At 38.2% G+C, this 20,012-nt stretch overlaps 4 protein-coding genes across 8 annotated transcripts; 3 read left to right on the top strand and 1 right to left on the bottom strand.

Annotated features, from left to right (window-relative positions):
• atp6v1g1 (ATPase H+ transporting V1 subunit G1) lies at positions 1–2,488 on the top strand. The gene is made up of 3 exons (XM_043239458.1): positions 1–190; positions 792–892; positions 1,726–2,488. The coding sequence occupies exons 1-3, from the start codon at positions 109–111 to the stop codon at positions 1,897–1,899; spliced, it is 357 nt and encodes a 118-aa protein (XP_043095393.1). The 5' UTR covers positions 1–108; the 3' UTR covers positions 1,900–2,488.
• Positions 2,489–3,477: 989 nt separating this feature from the next.
• On the top strand, positions 3,478–12,669 carry slc31a1 (solute carrier family 31 member 1). 4 transcript variants are annotated; one of them, XM_043239443.1, is made up of 6 exons: positions 3,484–3,632; positions 4,285–4,336; positions 8,488–8,630; positions 8,808–8,880; positions 9,632–9,800; positions 11,157–12,669. In XM_043239443.1, exons 3-6 carry the CDS (start codon positions 8,511–8,513, stop codon positions 11,356–11,358), a joined length of 564 nt encoding a protein of 187 aa, XP_043095378.1. In that variant the 5' UTR covers positions 3,484–3,632; positions 4,285–4,336; positions 8,488–8,510; the 3' UTR covers positions 11,359–12,669. The 4 variants fall into 4 exon arrangements, with proteins under 4 accessions (XP_043095376.1, XP_043095378.1, XP_043095379.1 ...); XM_043239441.1 differs by lacking the exon at positions 4,285–4,336 and having other exon boundaries at positions 3,478–3,632; XM_043239444.1 differs by lacking the exons at positions 3,484–3,632; positions 4,285–4,336 and adding an exon at positions 6,242–6,263.
• Positions 12,670–12,759: 90 nt separating this feature from the next.
• cdc26 (cell division cycle 26 homolog) lies at positions 12,760–14,802 on the bottom strand. The gene is made up of 3 exons (XM_043239460.1): positions 14,664–14,802; positions 14,233–14,338; positions 12,760–13,152 (listed from the first exon to the last, which is right to left on the bottom strand). Exons 2-3 carry the CDS (start codon positions 14,311–14,313, stop codon positions 12,967–12,969), a joined length of 267 nt encoding a protein of 88 aa, XP_043095395.1. The 5' UTR covers positions 14,314–14,338; positions 14,664–14,802; the 3' UTR covers positions 12,760–12,966.
• Positions 14,803–15,008: 206 nt separating this feature from the next.
• prpf4 (PRP4 pre-mRNA processing factor 4 homolog (yeast)) lies at positions 15,009–19,993 on the top strand. Of its 2 annotated transcripts, none has more exons than XM_043239378.1 (14): positions 15,009–15,221; positions 15,664–15,834; positions 16,221–16,407; positions 16,528–16,615; positions 16,699–16,778; positions 16,894–16,987; positions 17,085–17,179; positions 17,962–18,020; positions 18,129–18,252; positions 18,334–18,423; positions 18,538–18,660; positions 18,913–19,020; positions 19,106–19,224; positions 19,450–19,993. In XM_043239378.1, the coding sequence occupies exons 2-14, from the start codon at positions 15,672–15,674 to the stop codon at positions 19,641–19,643; spliced, it is 1,524 nt and encodes a 507-aa protein (XP_043095313.1). In that variant the 5' UTR covers positions 15,009–15,221; positions 15,664–15,671; the 3' UTR covers positions 19,644–19,993. The 2 variants fall into 2 exon arrangements, with proteins under 2 accessions (XP_043095313.1, XP_043095312.1); XM_043239377.1 differs by having other exon boundaries at positions 15,635–15,834.
• Positions 19,994–20,012: the final 19 nt, after the last annotated feature.

The following is a 20,012-nucleotide window of genomic DNA, read 5'->3' as shown; positions in this document are numbered from 1 at the left end:
CAGCGTGACGCTCGATCAGCTGACGTTCACTCGACCTTCTTCACTGCGGGAGATACGGACTTCTCTACGGCTCATCCGCGGCGGTTCAACTACATCCCGTACTGAAGCATGGCGAGCCAGTCTCAAGGCATCCAGCAGCTGCTGCAGGCGGAGAAACGAGCCGCGGAAAAGGTCGCAGAAGCCCGTAAAAGTAAGTTGCCTTTTGCTGGTCATCGCTGCAGACTAGCGCTTAGCTAACAAGCTAACTGCTCAGCTAATCGCTGCCGATGTTTTCTGTATATATATACAAATAACAAAGGGGACTGGAACGATAAAAATCGAATTGCCATAATCACGTTATATACAGTGTCGACTAAATTTGGGCAATGAAGTGTGTATTCATTCTTTTCGAGCGACAAACTCGCTAACATCTCTATATAAAAAAGGCTGTATAATTGATCATATTTACCAGTGGGTAACATGACATGTAACGAAATTCTTTCTTTTGGCCCTTTTCCAGTGAGGATGTTAAAGGTTTCACATTTTAACGTTTCGAGGCAGCTTTTGACTCGGTTTTTATTGTATTTCTTATGGAAGATATTCAAGTTTCATATGAGCTCTTTTTAGTGAAGGAAACGATGAATGTAAGTTTACTACATATCTCCTTTACTGAGGCGTCAGTGACATTGACTCACTAGACCATCAGTTCCTGTTTTTATAGAGATTTTCTGCTTCTGGTTCCCGTTTTTTATAAAAGAGGAGTTTCCCTGGCAGAGCAACTGATAGTAATGGGTTTGGGGTTTTTTTAATAGGAAAAAATCGTCGCCTGAAGCAAGCCAAAGAAGAGGCGCAGGCTGAGATTGAGCAGTACCGTCTACAAAGGGAGAAAGAGTTTAAGACAAAGGAGGCTGCGGTAAGATTTGTTCACTTTTGATCCATTTGTAGCCATACCACTACTTCTGTATTTACGTGGGGGAAAAAATCTTGCCAAAAGGTATGTTGGTGCCCTGCTTTGAGGAAGGTTTTTTTTTCCCCCTGACTTCAAGTGTTATTAGCAATTTAGGAAATTCCTTTTTGAATAATGACCATATAGCGCATTAGGTGGAACATGCTGAATAAAATCTATTTCAATGTTCTCCTTAAGGAAACAGATTTTTATTGAGACCTGCTGTGAGATGCTTGTTTTGGTAGTAGATGATGGTATACTTCGGTTGAAAGCGTATGCTTTTGCTTTAAGTAATCATGTTAAACTCCAGGCGAAGGAGTACACATTACCCGTGATTCTGCAAAATACATTAAAAAAATAGTAAAGTAATACATTCTACCAATCAGAGAACCAAAACGAGCAAAACATTTCTTTAGCATCATCCCACTCTCTTAAAGTAGTGAGTCTACTGTTCCTCATCAAAGCCATTACAGTCTTGTACCTCAAATACTTGAAGCCTTTTTTAACATTTTTAAAGTGTCCCCTGATATTTAAAGTAATACTCTAACTTTATAATAAAATTCTAGGCAAGGTCAGAGTAGAATGAAGCTACTCTATGCTAATTTCATGGTGCACAGTGATATACCTGGGCACCTTAACCAGGATAAAGTGCACTTTTTTTTTACAACATGGTAAAATACATCTTTGTTAAAAAATTAGTTCTATCATGAACCTCTCGGGTATGAAAAACCCCGTACTGTAACCGGAAGAAACGCACATTGGCATTAGTTGTGAGTAACGCTCGTCGCTCGGTCCCGCAGGCCCTGGGGTCCCATGGAAACTCGGCTGTGGAGGTGGATAAGGAGACCGTCGATAAGATGAGCCGCATCCAGAGCAGTTATCAGCAGAACAAGGAAGCCGTGCTGGCCAACCTGCTGAAGATGGTGTGCGACATCAAGCCAGAGATCCACGCCAATTACCGCGTCGCTGGATAAACGCCACATCCGTTACAATCCCTAAAGGCCCACAAAGCACCGAGACAAAGACTGCTGCTGGACATATCACGTCACAATCACCATAGATAGATAGCCGGACCGCTTAAGATAACACCTCTCATCTAGATTACAACTTCAACGCTTTACCGAAGGTTGAAAATTCATTTAAACCTAAACCAGTCGGTGGTGCACATCACAGCATTTCTCATCGTTCGCAGAAATATCTTTGATATGATCTTACTGCCAGTCTTTGTCTCTGTTGTTTTAGTTAACCGTAGTATTGTCCAGTATATCAGAGTGAGTTTCCTTGTGAATGATACCTTTAAATGTTTGTATGGAAGTCTGTATCTCAACGCTACATTCTTAATTTATGAGGAATCAGATGTTGTTTTATCTAACTGATGTGTACTTCGTCATTTTTTTGATGTTGTTTTTTTTTGTGTGACAAAGATCATAATTATCATAATCTTAATGCTGTATTCGTAATTAAATATGCTTCCTTCCCACGCTTTTGTTCTGTATATGTAGATGGCGTTCCTCTATTTCGGCCTGCTGTGAAAATGTAATAAATGGTATGTGTACAAATGGATCTGTGTTTTCCCTGACAATTTCTTTCACTTCTTTCTCTAGAATAATGAAGATGGAGCATAAATAATGAATATCGTTTTGAACTGATTGCTAAATCTAAATATGTTTCTATTAACTTAATCTGCCACATGCAATCTGTTCTGGTATAAAGTCCTGTCCATCAGAGTAGCAACGCTAGAGGATGCTATTTAGCTACGTTTTCCCAGTCTTCAAAAAATTCCCTAGCAAAAAAGTTTAGATGCATTCACTAGATTGTAATTTTGTATTTATTACACACGGGGAAAAAATATTATCTAGACTTTTTCCAAAAAAAAAAGTTTATTAAAATGCTTAATATTTGCAATTTGAGCTGTAGACTTAATATACACAAATATATGTCTGTCTTCTTTTTAAAACTAATTATATTGGTCCCAAAACATAAGCATCGACTCCATGGCATGACATTACTTATTCATTATTAAATAGACGTACAAACACTATTTCAAACTATTTTTTCCACGTCACGTATGCATTACTTGCCATGTGGCAACGGAAGTAAATATGGTTTGCATTGCATCACGTGGAACGTCACGGGGAACTGCGAAAGCCCCGGATACACAGAGTCCAGTGGGAATCTCTTCAAAATAAGAGTTGATTTTAAAGTATCTTCATTTTTCGTTACGAAACAAAATATATCGGATAATTCGTGACTGCTTGTTAATCAGCGGAGGAAAATACTGATAGAAAAGCGTTTGTGTTTTATACTTTACCAGTTTGTTTACCACCATTACAACTGAGAACAAGCTTTATACTAAGAAATAATGCAATAGTTTTAAAGTGCATTCGCATCGTGCTAAATAAATAAAGTTTTTAATATATATATATATATATATATATATATATATATATATATAGATTTCTTGATTTGAAACTCTGTTATCATAAAAAACGCTAATAAACGCTAATCCTTTCACTTTGAGCGTTTACTGGAGACCTTTATTATGTATCAGATTTCGCGTTGCCTCTGACTTCACGCTGTAGGAGCATCTCGCCGCTGGTCAGAGGAAAGATTGTGTTCATTTATTCTTGTCCCAAAACTGACGATTTGCAGTTAATATCAGAAACACCGAAGCACCAGGTGGACGCATTCGTCGCGTGCTGTCAAGGTGGGATTTACGTGACTCTTTGCAGCTCAGTGAAGTACTTTCCTCTGTAATCTGTGCTGCTGTGACCTCTGAGAAGACATTCTCTGGCTCTGGCTCATCTTTGCGGACGGCGACTGTTTGTCCTGTTCATTAACACTAGCGAGATTTAGTAATAACCTGAGCTGTCTAAAAGAGCCGTGTTAGAAGCCGGTTACGCGGTGTAAATGCCGGTCTTCAGATAGTAAAGTCAGGGAAAAGGTGTTGGTTTATATTGTCAAAATAGTTGTTCATGCTGGTCGTGCAGGTCATTCGTGGTCATTTTTTCACTTTTAATGCACTTTTAATCGTGATGCACACTTAACTGATTAAATATTAAAAAAAGTCTTTCCAAACCCAAACAAACAAAAAAAGGAAGAAACTGTGCAGATGTTTTGCTGAATGTGTCAGCTGTTAATTAACTTTTACATATTTATTTATATATATATTTTAAATGCCAGTTTTAGCAATTTAATTGCTTTTCAGGGAAGCGTTTCTGATCACAAAAAATAAGAGTTTCATCTAATAATTTTATAATGATATGTTATATCCCATTTCAGCTTTTTAAATTAACTTTTTTTTTTTAATCATTTGCATTCTTAGTTAACAATAACTGCATTGTTCCGGGTTTTTGCAGAAAGCAGCATTATGCGAAACATAAAGTAAATCCAGAGGCGGGTTATGATCAGGTAAATGCATAAACAACATTCTTACTTTTTTTAAAGTGTAACGTGCCTGTGGAAAACACCGGATAAAAGATGTGGAGATAAAGCTGGTTACTAACGGAGAGCCAAACAGTGCATGAAAATGAATGCTGCTTTGCTTTAAGCAGCTTTCTTATAATAACCCTTTTTTAATGTGCATATAAACCCACGGTTCTCAGCCTTTTAACTGAAACCCCCCAGAGTCAGCGATATTTGAAGGCTTGTGATTTTACTGAATAAGGATTAAGGCTAAGGCTTTTTACAAATATTTTATTACTCATAATTTTTGGCCCAAAAAAACGTTTTGAGCTTGGCATGACTAGAATACTGTATTTGTGCATATATACATCATATAATTACATATAGCCCTGGTAATCTAATTGGGAAGTGAATGGGGGCTACAGTCGTTATATTCAAAAATGCATAAAATATACATGAGCGCTGTAAAAGTAGTCCATGACATGCATGCAGTATTCTTTTTTTTTTGTTTTAATCTTTGCATAGTTTTTGTGAGTAAAGTAAAACAGCAATTTTAAAATTTAACTAAACTTCTTATTTAGTTTTCGCTGTAAAGTAAGGCACGGGTCCTTTGATACACACTCATTCTGACCTTTAAAAATGGATCTGAAAGTTCACAAAATATGATAAGAACTCCGTAATAAAGAGCTGCATAACTCTATTGTTAGGCTACAAGGAAAAGACTATTTACTTTCTCATAACTTGCTTTTGTTCCTGGATGCAGATTCTTTTTCTATTAAGAGGAAGTTGGTATCAAAAGTGGGGGAAGGAAGGTTACTGGATTCAGTCTCTTTATTTTTAGGTGCATTGTTTAGCTGAACCAGAAAACCAGGTATTGAGTCTCTGCGGCCCGCTTGGATGAGGGCCTGTACCGTATTTCATCTGCATTATTGTCAGTCTAGACAATCTTTTGTGATGCAGACTTTAATAGTACCAGACGGCTATTGGGAAAAAAAATGTATCTTGTATTTCGCTGTTACATAAACGGGTGTAAAGTACTTTGATTTGGATCTGTATGAAAGTGCAGTTGCAGGTCAGAGTAACCTTCCTCATTGTCTCTCGTCTCTTCTCCTAGCCGTATTGAGATATGATTTCTGTATTGCATCATGAAACAGAAACTAGGGTTTTGCGTCCAACTATAGATACATTTACTAAGCATTAAAATGTATTTATAGCGCAATATTTATAGCGTTATAGAGCTTATAATAAAAAATATGAAAACACAAAGCATCAGAGTAGTCCTAAATAAAGGCTTTATGTTACCAGCATGAATCAAACACATTCCCCCTGGACTTTCTAAAAGCATATTATTGGCATTAACCCATCAGCGCATGTCTTTTATTCATTTATTTTTACCTCATACTTTTTGTTGCACTACGTCTGATTCATCACAGCTTTAAAAAAATTCTATTTTTCTCTCAATTTATGCGGTAGGATGTTACATATTCTTAATTATTATTATATATTTTTTAGTATAGTATTTTTTTGTATGTATATACTAATGTTACAGTTAATAATGATGAGAGTACAGTGATTCAAGCTTTGTTAACCGTATAATCCATGACTTCTGGCAAACCAAACCAAATCCACATTAAAATTCAACGTTTGTCGTCTGTTGTGAAAGTTTTGAAATGCTCTGTGTGAGTCAGTTGCTCTTTGATCCCCGTCTTGACCTTTGCTCTCACGCTGGTAGATTACACTACTGGTGCTGCTAATGTTGCCCCCTTCGCATTTGTTTTATGACCACAGAAGGTCGTATGTGGTCTGAACATCGTCACGATCAGTAATGATTGACCAAATCCTTGTCTTTTTTTTTTTTTTTTTTTTTTTTTCAAGCACTCGAAAGATCATTGATGCCATCACTTGTTAAAGTAACGATCGAGACATAAACAAGGTAATATATTAGCATTGAAACAGCTCTGCAAATATTTGACACTTAATTTCATTCTTTTTCTCGCACCCCTCCCTTTTCGATTTCTTTATGGGAACGAGCACGTAACACATAATCGGATCGCTTGTACAGACGAACATTGTTAAAAGCTGTTCTTTGAACGTCGATAAAGCTCTTCTTAAAAGACACGTACTGTCCCCGAGAACAGGTTTGCATTATTTATTTGCAGACTCCTCACGCTGTTGAGGAAAGGTCATATTTTGCAGTAAAAATCGAAACCTATTTGGACTGATAAAATAGTTTTGCATTATGCAGTTTTCATTCACCATTCACACCGTTCTATTACTGAAAAAGGAGAAAAGTGCAAAAAAAATGTATCGAACAGTATTTTAATTACTGCACAAAAGACATGCATACAGATACAGTATGAATTAGTTTGTAATATGTCATGTTGTATATACCCTTGAACGTTTTACCAAGAGAGGTAGATGAAGTCACATTCGTTATTCTGTCAAATTTAAAAAAAAAAAAAAAGTCAAACTTGTTTTTCAGTTATCACCGTAGATTTAATGCACTAATGTAAAAGGCAATAATACGTAATAAAATGTCACAGTTGTTGTTGTTTTTCAATTCAGCAGAGAAAAGCGACTTCTAAACTACATACTTGGCTTTACTTTTTTTTTTGTAAGTAAAATCATAATTTTATGGCTATTGTTAAAAGTAGCAACAATACAGAATTAGTCTGAAACCTCATACTGAGTGGGCAAAAAGAGGCGGTGTTTCCAGGTTTTGTGGGTGTGGCCTGTGATGGGATTAATGGTAGAAGAGGGAAATGAAAAGCAGATGAGAGGTCACATGAGACGGCGAGCCTCGCGCTACACGTCCCTCTCTAACCTCACCTGTTCACCCGGGAGATACTGCGAGAAGAATCCCTGACAGGAACTACTTGTACGGTTTTGCAGTGCTGAACAGAAAGAAGCTGAGAGAGGTGACACGTTTAGCTTGGGTGAGAAATTCTTTATTGGATTCGATTTTAGTTTGTGTTCAGCGGTAAGACATTATTTATTGGGTGAACGCAACATTTGTGGCTTAGTAAATAATTAGTGGATAACATGCTGTAGTGTTTACATGGTCGTTTAAATGATGGTCAGGTGCGTGTGCTTTTTGGGGGCAGGTTGTATTGTTTTTATGCACAAAAACACGTAGGTTTTAACCAGTGAGCCGGCTTGTAAGCTATACGAGAGCGGTCACATGATGCGTTTACTTCTGGACAACAGCGCACATTGTCTGGACCGTGTAAGAAGACTTCCTGAGAGTACTTAGTTTTATTTTTCCACTTCTTTCCCTGCACCTCAGTCGACCCTGTTAGACCCGAGCCTGAGCTCAGTATGAGGAAATGTTTTATTTCACGCTTGTAAAACTGCAGCCAAGCGTCCGCCCGGTCAAACAAGAAAACGCTGACTACTAGTTAGTAGAGATGGTATAGATAATCACATTTATTAGTGCGCTGTGCCTTTTATCCCCGAGGCTGTCCCAGACCTTTAGAAAAGCATGTTTGCTGCTTAATGGATAAAGTGATTGTTTTTTTTCCAGAGTTAAGTATTTGATTATCCGGGCGACGTTGTGGAGGGGAATAGCCTGGGGTCGTCGGGGGATTCGATTAGTGAAGGTCTCCTGTATCTGTTTTTCCTTCGTCGCAATTTAGAGCAACTGAAAATAACCAGTGGCTTCATTTAATAGAGACACCGAGGAGTGTGTGTGGTTACTGAAATAGACATTTTTATTTGACTTAAATATAAGCAAAAACTAAATATGCATCATTATTAAATAAAGAGGAGTAAGAAAATAAACCTTTAATACATCCTCTAAAAACGACTGTTACAACAGTTGATTAAAAGTCAAGTTATTTTCGAGAAAAAGTGGCATTTGTTTGCACTTAGCAGAGACGACTCAGTTTAATGTTTTATACACAATGCAGTGATGTTCAGAAATACTCTTGGGGCTGCTGTAGGTTATTTCTGGCTGCCGCTTTTAACCTGCAGATCAGGATCTTACAGATTATCCTTGTATGGCTTCTGCATAGTATCAAACTCCCACAGATGAAAGGCTGCTTTGCAGATCCAGAAAGACTTGAAATGTTCAGCCGTAGTGTGTTCCGCTTCTTTCATTTAGCTCTTTATTTTTCTAGAGAGTTGTCTTGAGTATGTGTGCTCTGATCTCTCCGCAGCACCTCTGTGAAGTGAGATAAAGATGTCAGATCCACACAGTCACCACATGCACCCAACCGTGCAGTCTGCCGTCTCAGACCCTCACGGGGACCATATGACGTCCCCCGACGCAGGCCATGGGGATCACATGATGATGATGATGGTGAGGCCACCTGGAGTTTAAGCTGCGTGTCGGTATTCAGACGCTTCGGTTCATAAAATCTACGATCTGTTCGTTTAAAGTTGTTGGGCGGAAGAAAGACTACCGCTTCGTTTACGTTTTTATCAGAAGTGTTTCATTAGTAACGGGAAAACGCATTGATTTAACGTGTTCTTTCAGCAAATGACCTTCTACTTCGGCTGCAAAAACGTGGAGCTGTTATTCGCTGGGCTGGTCATCAACACACCAGGAGGTGAGATGCATTGTGCTTTTCTTTGATCAGTTTTTATCCAAAAAAAAAAAAAAAAAAATAGTAGTTGACTCAAAAATGGCCGTTTTCTCTTCTCTACTCAGCCTCGTGTTCTTGATGAATTTCTCTTATGTGGAACTTCAAGATTTATTTTGTAATGCATCAAAAATGTTTTTTTTATTGTCCGTAGGTTAGAAGTCAGTGGTTTCCAATGTTTAGTTCCTATCATTCTTTTTCAGTTTTTAAAGGTCGTACAGGTTTTGAATGAATGACATGAAATTGACTTCTTTTTTAAAATCGAATTAAGTCCATTTTCCACTTCCATTTGACCTGACAAACCAATAACATTATCCAGTCATATTAACTAAATTTCAAGACGAACTTTCATGTAAATGAGCGTCGACTCAATGCATTGACTGTCTTTGTCTTCGAGAGTTTAATTTGACCTCCAAAAATTTTACAGGGGACCTGAAATTCAATGTTGAACAAAACATGTCACTGCATGTTCTTTAATGACACGTAAAACGGTGGCATTCTTGAGAATAATGTCATAGGATCCCCTTAAGACAGGTGTTCTGGTCGCGCAGGTTTTACTAGATTGGTCTAGTTGTAATAAGCTGATGCATCTGAATTATGAGAACACAGCAGAATGTTTTTGTGAGGAGGAATTCCCGGTTGTAGCGGGGTAATAAGATCAAGCAGGTGAGGATGTGTGGCTTCCTGGCTTTTAACCTCTCTTCATCCTGCTCTCTAGAAATGGTAGGCGCATGCATTGGTGTGTTCTTGCTGGCTGTGTTCTACGAGGGCCTGAAGATCGGCCGCGAGGTCCTGCTCAGGAGGAATCAGGTGAACGTGCGTTACAACTCCATGCCTGTCCCAGGAGCTGATGGCACCGTGCTCATGGAGACGCATAAAACAGTCGGGTCAGTGAATGTTTTTTAGGATTCAATGCAAAAAAAAAACAGAATGCCTGTTTTCTTGGTAAACCTTCCTGGTTAATGTCTTTTCATCTTTTCCATCATTTTGAATGAACTTTTCCTTTCATGTGCTGTTATGATACGGAATGGCTACTTTGCACTCCACACGTGAACTATGTGAGATAATAAATGTCATATAGGTTGTGAAAGCATGTTGACCCTAAAGTTATAAAGACTGAAATTGGTCCATAAATGTGAACATTAGTCCAACCGTACCGTTACCGTGAGGACTGCGTGTGTGAGCAGCAATTATATTTGTTTTATAATTATCTTTTTATTTATTTATTATATATACATGGAAAAACTCACCCAATCTCAAACTGATATGTTGGATCTGTTGGGTTGGGGGTATTTCTGCCACATAAGGAAAAATAATGCTTTGGTAAAACATAATTTATATAATAAATAGATTAAAAATAAATAAATTAATTAATTTTATATGAATATAATTAGTAATTAGTCCGATTCTAAAAGAAAAAAGGAAACCAGAATTAGGACACACTGTCATAATTATAAAATGTATTTTATAATTTTATGAAATAATTAAAATAATAAAGTCACTATTGCAGTTAAAATTATGGCATAAGCCATAGTCTTGACAGTCAAAATTCAGTTAAGTCATAATTATAATATATATATATATATATATATATATATATATATATATATATATATATATATATATATATATATATACACACACATTTATGACATAATCACACTTTTATGACATTGACAATTTATCTTGCATTATAGACTCTCATTCATTTTATCAAGTATTGACAATCAAAAATCTGATAACAAGTCATAATTATGATATACACTTAATGTTTTTAATATGACTTTTTTTATTGTCGTAATTTAGACTTCTATCATGGTCAGGATTTATGGACATAGTGCATAAAAACAAGCATGATAATATAAATGCGCTTGTAAAATGTATTAATTGGCCTTTATATATTCATACTAAAGCCAAATGAAATCACTTAAATCTATAATTAATATAGTATATAGCATTCAGATTTTTTTAATTCTTTTAAAATATATATTTTTCGAACACCACCTTGCAACCCTCTATTTGAAAACCCTGACTGAAACATCTTTCATCACAGTGTTTTAAATAGTCTCAGTGAAAAACAGGCAAACACAACCCACCCTTAAACCTGTTTACCCTGATCTAATCGTCCCGCGTGTGTGGTCACTGCCACACGAGTGACCTCTGAGAAGCAAACGTGCTTTTCCCAGGTCTTCTTCCCACTAACAACCCGTAACAAACTAAACGCCTGTTTCTGTTCTCTCCAGCCAGCGGATGATGAGTCTGGCGCACTTCTTACAGACGTTCCTTCACATCATCCAAGTGGTGGTCAGTTACTTCCTCATGCTGGTGTTCATGACGTACAACGGCTACCTGTGCATCGCAGTGGCGGCGGGCGCCGGCTTCGGCTACTTCCTGTTCAGCTGGAAGAAGGCAGTAGTGGTGGATATTACTGAACACTGTCATTAACTTCTCCCGTGTATAACCTCGAAAAACCACCACTTCACGATCCCAACGTGCACCGCAACTCTATATGTGCTGGGCACGATATGATTTTTGTAAATCTCTGTTAATTTTTAACCTTTTATTTTGAATCAAATTAGCCCCGTATTTCATATCTCAACAACCGTTCATCATCAACATCACAGCCTATCAGTCTACCTCCATAGTACTGACATTATTTGTAACTTCTCGCAAATTATTAAGGTTATGATGGTGCGAAAGAGCCTTACTAAACCTTTTGCCTTAAATGAGGGAACGCACGCATACCCCCCAAGAGGGCGACTGTAGACTCTAAAAGCCCAACTGGATCTGGTGGACCCAATATACAAGCACTAGCGGTGGGAGGGTGGTTTTTTTTGGTTGGTTTTCTTTGAGGTTGTTATGGCCAAGTGTTTCAAATCGCTGAAACGACCGTTAATAATCAGTGACCATTGTTTAGACATAAACACTGGACTGAATGATGTTTGCACAAGAAAGAGAGCTTTTGGGACTCTTGAGTTTGCAGAGTTTCAAGTCGAACTTTGCTCCCTTTGGAGTGCTTTTAAGTAAATACAGGGGGGAAAAGTGGAATATAAATTATATCTGATGCCAGTGTCACCGACTTAGTTTTATAATTTATATTTGTAACACTCAACTGTACTTGTTATCAGTCTTTTCTGGCAATCTTTATGTGGATCCTTTTACGTTATGACATTTTTAAATCCAAAAACTGTGGCGCATTTGTGATGTTGAGCGAATCGTGAGCTGTTAAAAACATTAAGGTCATCGCTCTGATAGTTACTGGGTCTCGGTAATGTGAATTTTACGCGGAAAATGAAGATAATTATGCTCCTTAATTAAAAGGAGTGTGCCTTTTACATACAGGACCCAATAAAAGTGCCCAAAGAGTGTCTCAACTGCTTTCAAACACAAAGCTTTCTTAACGAGAAAACCACATTTTAAACGTGTGGGTTTTGGAAGAAAGCCCGTTTTTTGTTCCTTTTTAATTTTTTTTTTTTTTGCTGAAAAACTCTTCACGTCATGTTTTTGTAGCAGCTGTCACTTTGTAGAATTGGATCTGAGGTTCTGTTCTTCATCACGGTGGGCATTCATACCGCTGATTTCTTTCAAAAGCAAAGGTTTGCTTCGTCTTAACTACAACTGTAGACCGAACCTCATTTCCAGTGCTGTGGCAATCTTAAGATTTCTTAGTCTGTTTACAGTCCAGTCAAGTCTGTAGAGTAATGTACTGTAATCATAAGGAAAATGAAGAATAAATATTGTACGACTTCAAAGATATCTCTTGACCAACTCATTTATGAATCTACCTGTTTTTGATACGTAATGCTTCTCCTCGTCTTCTATTTACAGCAAAGGGAAAAGATACAATTTTCCACATCCAACTAACAAGATTTTATTTACTCGAGTAGAAAAATAGTCCTTTTTAATCACTTAATCACAAACACACAGTTAAGGAAACCCAGAACGCATGTGCTTTCAGTCTATTTCAGGTCAGGTGTTATTAAATCATAATATATGCATGTGTTTGATGCAGATTCTCAAGGTCTTGTAGTCCTTTTTCACGTTTGCAAATGGTCAAAACTGAAGGTTCCCAAAAAGTGAGGGTAAGGTGTTGGGTTTTGGGTGGGGTTTGTAACCGATGCGCTCGTGGATCATCTGCTCCCTGGTCTTCCCGTCTGTGGCGCCACCTGACGCTCCGCTCATCTCGCCGGATGTGGCGACACCAACTACGTCCACCTCATCCCTCTGTTTCTTTCGACTCTGGACAGACGTGGATAATAAATATGGAAGCTTTTTAAAAAAAATATTAATATTCACTTATAACCGTCTTTGTTTAAAGATTAGCGCACATATTTGCTGAAATGTTATAGATACATTATCATTTTCCGTTTAGTTTTTCACATTATGTTTGTAGTTGTATTACTGTTAGCTACTTCAAACTGGTTTAGGTGTGATTTAAGAGCCCTTGAGTGAGACACAGAACCTCCATTTTCTCCTGACTGCTTCAGGTGTGTGTGTGTGTGTGTGTGTGTTAAATGCAAAGCAAACATTTTGAGAACCAAATTGTGAGACACCACACTTGGCTGAACATCATATCACTTTATCTTACAAATAACATTAGTAGTTTTTGGCTAGATGTGAGTTCACAATATCATAAATACAATTTGAATACTAAGCCCTATGCAGAATGTGCTTTTTTTTCTAACCTACTGCATGCGAAGTCATGAGAGGAACTTCCACTTAAACATTTCAAATCCCAGTTAATCCTACAAATAATCCTCCTTTGTCTAAATGGGCTGTATATTTTGCTTCATGATTTATTGTCATCGATTACATTCATTCATTTCTCCCCAAATCCTTTCGCTCCAGGTTAGGTTTCCTTTCAGATCAATGGCACCTCATTGCACCCAGTCTTTGAAAACGCTTATTGCCAACCGTTTCGTTTAACAAAAGCTACTCATAATTCACGCAGAGCATCATGCAGGATAAACGTAAACAAACCAGCTTATTCTAGCGTGTCATTTTACACATTCAAACAGTAATATTCAGTTTTTTGCCTGCTTCTTAAAGCTACACTGAGCCTGGTTTCCCCAAAAGCTTTTTTCTTCTTCTCCTTTTCTGAGAGCTTTGATTCCTTACCACAGTTGACAGTCAATGAACTGAATTAAAACAATAATGACCTGATTTGATCAGAGCAAGAACATTACTGTCTGCCTTAGAGCTGCTTGTACTGTAGCTGAACTCTGCATTTAGTTAACAGTTACTTCAGTTTATGAATGTGAAGCTGCTTTAACGTCCCCTCACAGGACAGTGTAAATAAGTAAGAGTCGCGGACTTCACCTCCAGCTCTTTCTTGACGCTTTCAAACTCCTCGGTGTCATCCAGCTTCAGCTCCAGACGCGTGGGTTTCCTGCGCAGCATCTTCACATCCCCGGCCGGCCGCTGTCTGGAAGCGCGGCAAAACGTGTCGGAGTGAATAAACCCATTAGATACGTGTATCGTTTTATCACAGATATGGGGGATAACGTCAAGTAATGCACATATCGTCAGTTTAATGACGGTTTCATCGTGTCCTGCAGCAGCGATATATCGTTATTGTCTCACGGCTACATGCTACGGAGCTTACTAGCTTTGAGCTCTCGAGTCTTAAACGGTCACAAACAGCAAGGTATTGAACTATAAACACTGCCCTTTATTTTATTCAACGGAAAAAGCAAACAATTCAATGTATATGTATACAGTTTGCAAGTATTTGACATCACACTACTTACTGCAATCACACACGCTTTATCTCCATAGGAAGTTCCGAAGGGGATCATGGGAAACGTTCAAAACAGAGGACGAAAAGCAGTAATTCAGTAAACAGAAATAAAACGCTGACTTTGAAGTGTTTTGTAATATTAGCTAAACGTCTACACATCATGGCTTTTTTACATTTTAATTCACGTATTTAATAATTATCTTGTTTGAGCCTGGATATATTGTGTCCTAATTCTAATTTCTATATCATGTGCGTAAAAACTAGTAAATTATAAACAGCTGGGGGGGGGGGATAAATTGCGGTTAAATGGCACTCCATACACTGAGACATAGATCACACTTTGACGGAATAAGAAAAACATTTTGTGTGGAAAACCACGTCGAGTTACAGCGGTCCGCCGTGCTTCGGCCGCTGGGGGTCGCTGTAGTTCTTGCTCAAGAGCACTACAGGCGGATGTGACGACATACTGCGCGCCGGACAGCCCGCGTCGTGCGCTCGTGTTTGTAGATAATACACATTAGGTTTCATACAAACAACCTGTTTAAGTGAAGCTGTTTGTGAGATAGAGGTGAGTAAAGAGTCAGCTGGTTTGTGTTTATCTTTTATTAGCTTCTCTCGGTTCAGGTAAAATTAGTTTCTGAACACCCTGTAAAAAGTAACTTACTGTTGTTACGTTACAGTAATATATCATGGTAGTAATAAAATATCGAATGCCGGCTGTATTCAATTTTACTATGGTATTTACGTGGTGCTTCAGTGTTATTGATAGAATATCACAGCACTACCAAGTTATTCTCCCATCTGACATTAATTGGTGCTCCCATTGAATCTGCCTTCCAGAAATCACATTTTAATGGCGCTATCTGATAGTATCATCAAACAAAGCAAAAGTTAGATTGGTTAAAAATGCACCAAGTAAAGTCTACATGCGATATAGATAAGATATTGCAACTAAAAATTATGCCTGATGTTTTCTATCAGATAATCGGTTGTTGTTGTTGGACAAATAGCTGCAAAGATGTCGGATGAAGACGAAGTTCCGGTTGTGAAAAAGGCCAGGATCTTCTATGGAAGCCTTGAAGAAAAGGAAAAGGAGCGTCTCAGCCGTGAAGGATTGTCTACTGCTTCCAGAGATGCCGTTAAAGCTGGCATTGAGGCTGGACATATTAATATCTCCAGTGGTAAGTTTGATATTTCAAGTTTAAAATGCATGCAATGTATGTTTAAAATATTTCTCAAAGATGATACACAGGCTGGGGTTGTAAAGAACCTTTTTTTTTTTAATTTCTCACTTATTTTATTGCATTGAATTACATAAACTCTAAAGACCTATGGGCTTAGTTTTGTTAATCATAAAGCCGATGAACCACCATCATCATGCCTTACTTACTAAAACGCTCCAGGTTAATAAAATGCACTTTGTTTTTATTCTATCATGTTATACAGATCATAAGTCTAATGCATCAAACAGGATGTTTTCTTTTTAGTTAATTTGTGATTTGTGACAGCAAATGATGTTTGTTTGCTCTTCAGCAGTATCATTTGTTTCCCATGTCCCTCTCCTCAGGTGAGTCCATGGAGCTGGAGGAGCGTGTGAGTGAGCGACAGGCTGAGGTGCTGGCAGAGTTTGAGCGGAGGAAGCGAGCGAGACAGATCACGGTCTCCACTGACGACGTGGAGGTCAAGGCCTGCCTCCGAGCTCTTGGCGAGCCAATCACGCTATTTGGGGAGGGGCCTGCGGAGAGACGAGAGAGGTGAGTGGACAGATTTTTTTTGATCGTAAGTAAGCATTGCAGCATGATGTATTAAACAGAATATTCTATTTCCGCTTTTAGTGGTTTCTTACTTTTTTATAATTTTTTTTCCTCCTACAGATTGAGGAACATTCTCTCAGTAGTTGGTCCTGATGCTTTGAAGAAATCAAAGAAAGAGGATGACAGAGCAAAACGGAGTCAAGATGAGGTAAGAACACCACTTGTGATGAGTTTTATCCTAATTTTCATCTTGGGTTTGAATGACTAATGGAAGTCATGTGTTCTGTGCAGTATCAGCAGACCTGGTACCATGAAGGACCTTCGTCTCTGAAAGAGGCCCGTGTTTGGTTAGCCAAGTATTCACTACCCAGGTAAACAGAAGACGGATATTACTTCCTGTATCTAACCATCTGAATATATTATGCCGCAAAATGCACGTATTGTACATTTAAAAAGCTAGTTTTGTGTTTTTGATTGGTTCTCCAGAGCAGTGCAAAGGTTGGATGCTGCACGGGCACATAAAGAAATTCCAGAGTCTACGAGAACAGTTAAACAGCAAGAGCTTCACAAGACCCTACGGGTATGCCGAGGGAAAAGTGGAAAAAGAGACAGGCTTATAATGTGTTGTGATTTTCTTTCACTTTTAATGCTTTGTGTAATTATTGCATTTTATTCAGAACGTGAATAACTTCTGCAGCCAAATTGGTGATGACCGTCCAATATCTCACTGTCAGTTCAGCCCCAACTCTAAGCTGCTTGTGACTGCGTCATGGTAGGCTTTTATATATTTAATTATTTACATCATTCACAAAAACATCTCTTCCTAGTAGGTTATTTATATATACTTTGAGTGCCAGACGGAACCGTCAATTTTAGATGACCAAACATAGTTTTTAAAAGTATTGTTACAATCAAGTGAGATTTATGTATGAAGGTATGGCTGGCACACACGCACACACACAAGCATCTTATAGGCAGCCTTAAGTAAATTACATTGAGCCTGAAGCAATTTAGAAATACAGAAGAATGGTGGCTATTCTCAAAGATGCTTAGAACAATCTACCTTTTTAGCTAGGCACTTCCTGCAAAGCGAGGATGATTTCACGAGTAATGCTTTGTAGTTTGTGCTTATTAGGAAACTTGCGTTAACTAATAGAATAAATATTTTGCCATCTTCCTGAGATACTTCACACAAGGTTTTAGTTATTTTCATGAAGCTTGTTGCCCATAATGTCTGTTGTAGGACTTTTGAACATAAAATTAATTGGAATAAGAAGTTACAAACAAAACAAAAAAAATGTTTGGAAACGGCATTACAGTTGCAATCTTATTAGCAAATACAACAAGCCTTTTTAAAATAATATTTAAAATTTTTGCAAACTATTCACTTAAAAAATCTTGTATAATTTGAAGTACTGTATTTTTGTGTTTGCTTGTTGTTGTTGTTTTGTTCATGTAGCTCTTGTATTAATCCCAAATCAGTTTTGACCATGCAGATAGCCTTAGATGCTAACGTGGAAATTTAAATAACTAAATACTACTATTTTGCTGTAGGAGTGGCTTGTGTAAATTGTGGAAAGTCCCAGACTGCACACTTGTACGCACATTAAGAGGTAAATAACACACGTTCTGCAGTGTTTATTCTTCAAATTTTTTATACTCTTGTTTCCAATACAACTTTTCAGCCCTGTATTCACTGAAGGTGAACTCTTCTTTCTCAGGTCACAATACCAATGTGGGAGCGATTAGCTTTCACCCTCAGGCCACGCTCACACTCGAGGAGTCCGATGTCAATATGGCCTCCTGTGCTGTGGATGGATCCGTTAAGCTGTGGAGTTTAGACAGGTGTAGATTATGAAGTAGAGACTGAGATTTGAATGAATACTAGTGAGTAAAACATTGTAACGTATCTGTTCTTATCTGTAGTGATGAGCCTGTAGCAGACATTGAGGGGCACTCTATGAGGGTGGCTCGAGTGGCCTGGCATCCCTCTGGACGCTTTCTGGGAACAACTTGGTATGAGTATTATTATTAGTAGTAGTTATTTTTATAGAGGTAAATGCAAAACAGTTGAAGAAATAGTGCTTTTCCCCTCATAATTAACAAAACTGTCTGTTTTGTTCTCTTCAGCTATGATAACTCATGGCGACTTTGGGATCTTGAAGCCCAAGAAGAAATTCTGCATCAGGAGGGTCATAGTAAAGGGGTCCATGACCTGCACTTCCACCCAGATGGCTCTCTGGCAGGAACTGGGTAAGGGCCTCACACTGAACCCAGAGGCACTCCACTGTTTCGTAAAGGAACAAGCACCACATTCAAGTCTATTCAGTTCCTTTGACGCTCTTACGAGTCCAAGTGTGTTTAGTGTACGCCAAATAAAAAATCATCTTTAATCCGTCATATATGGTTCCTGATATTAACCCTGATTCCTCTGATTTTGATTGGTTGTTTAAAATGATTTATATTTGGCTTATGAATCTTCTTGTGTTAATGTCATTCGTACAGTGGTTTGGATTCGTTTGCTCGTGTGTGGGACCTGCGGACGGGTCGTTGTATCATGTTCCTGGAAGGCCACCACAAAGAGATTTATAGCATCAATTTTTCACCAAACGGGTAAGTGAAAGAACGGTTGTATGAATATTTAAGATGTAGTTGGGCCGTTTGCTGATGTTTGAACGTCTAAATCTTTCTCGTACAGTTTTAATGTGGCAACAGGAAGTGGAGATAACACCTGTAAAGTGTGGGACCTTCGTCATAGAAGGTGCCTGTACACCATTCCTGCCCATGAGAACCTTGTGTCTTCAGTCAAGTTCCAACGTAAGTAGTTAATCAAGTCAAGAGGACTTATTAGCAGTCACTGAAAGATTATTCATTAAATCCTTTACTCGCCACTCTTCTTAGCAAGCGAAATAAAAACAGCACTGTGCACATTCATCAGTGTTTGTGTTCAACAAAAGAAAAATGTTTTGGGTAAACTAATGTTTTATAAGGTTTTCGTAGGTTCTTGACTGTCATTGACTTGAACTGAACTCCTTGTTTTAGCTAACGATGGGCACTTTTTGCTGACTGGTGCATATGACAACACAGCCAAAGTGTGGACCCATCCTGGCTGGTCACCTCTAAAGACTCTGGCGGGTCACGAAGGCAAGGTTATGGGGCTTGACCTTTCACCTGATGGACAGCTCATTGCCACCTGCTCTTATGACCGGACCTTCAAACTCTGGATGGCGGAATGATATTCTGTTTGTGTTGATGCGTTTTCATTTTTTATTTTTATTTTATTTTACTTACATTTTTAAGCTTAGTTTTAAAGCGCATGAAAACAACAAATGGGATCTTTAAATTAGAAGGCGATGGACAGTTAAAACAGGAAATGCAATCAAATGTTCCCCTCGGTCTGAATTGTTGTAACAAGCAACTCTTATTCTAGTGGATCGTCTTAAGATCTGAAATCCGATCCGTCTGTTCATGAATTGTCTCTCATGTCCATGTTTTCTATTGACCGCTGTGTTTTGCAGAATTTGACATATTACTGTTCCACTGGGTATCCAAATAAAATATATTTTATTGTCCCAGGCAAAAGGAATTCTGCTGTAGTTGGGTGT

This window comes from Puntigrus tetrazona, chromosome 5, assembly GCF_018831695.1.
Source record: "Puntigrus tetrazona isolate hp1 chromosome 5, ASM1883169v1, whole genome shotgun sequence".
NCBI classification, from domain to species: Eukaryota; Metazoa; Chordata; class Actinopteri; order Cypriniformes; family Cyprinidae; genus Puntigrus; species Puntigrus tetrazona.
This window is presented reverse-complemented; position numbering and strand designations above follow the sequence as displayed.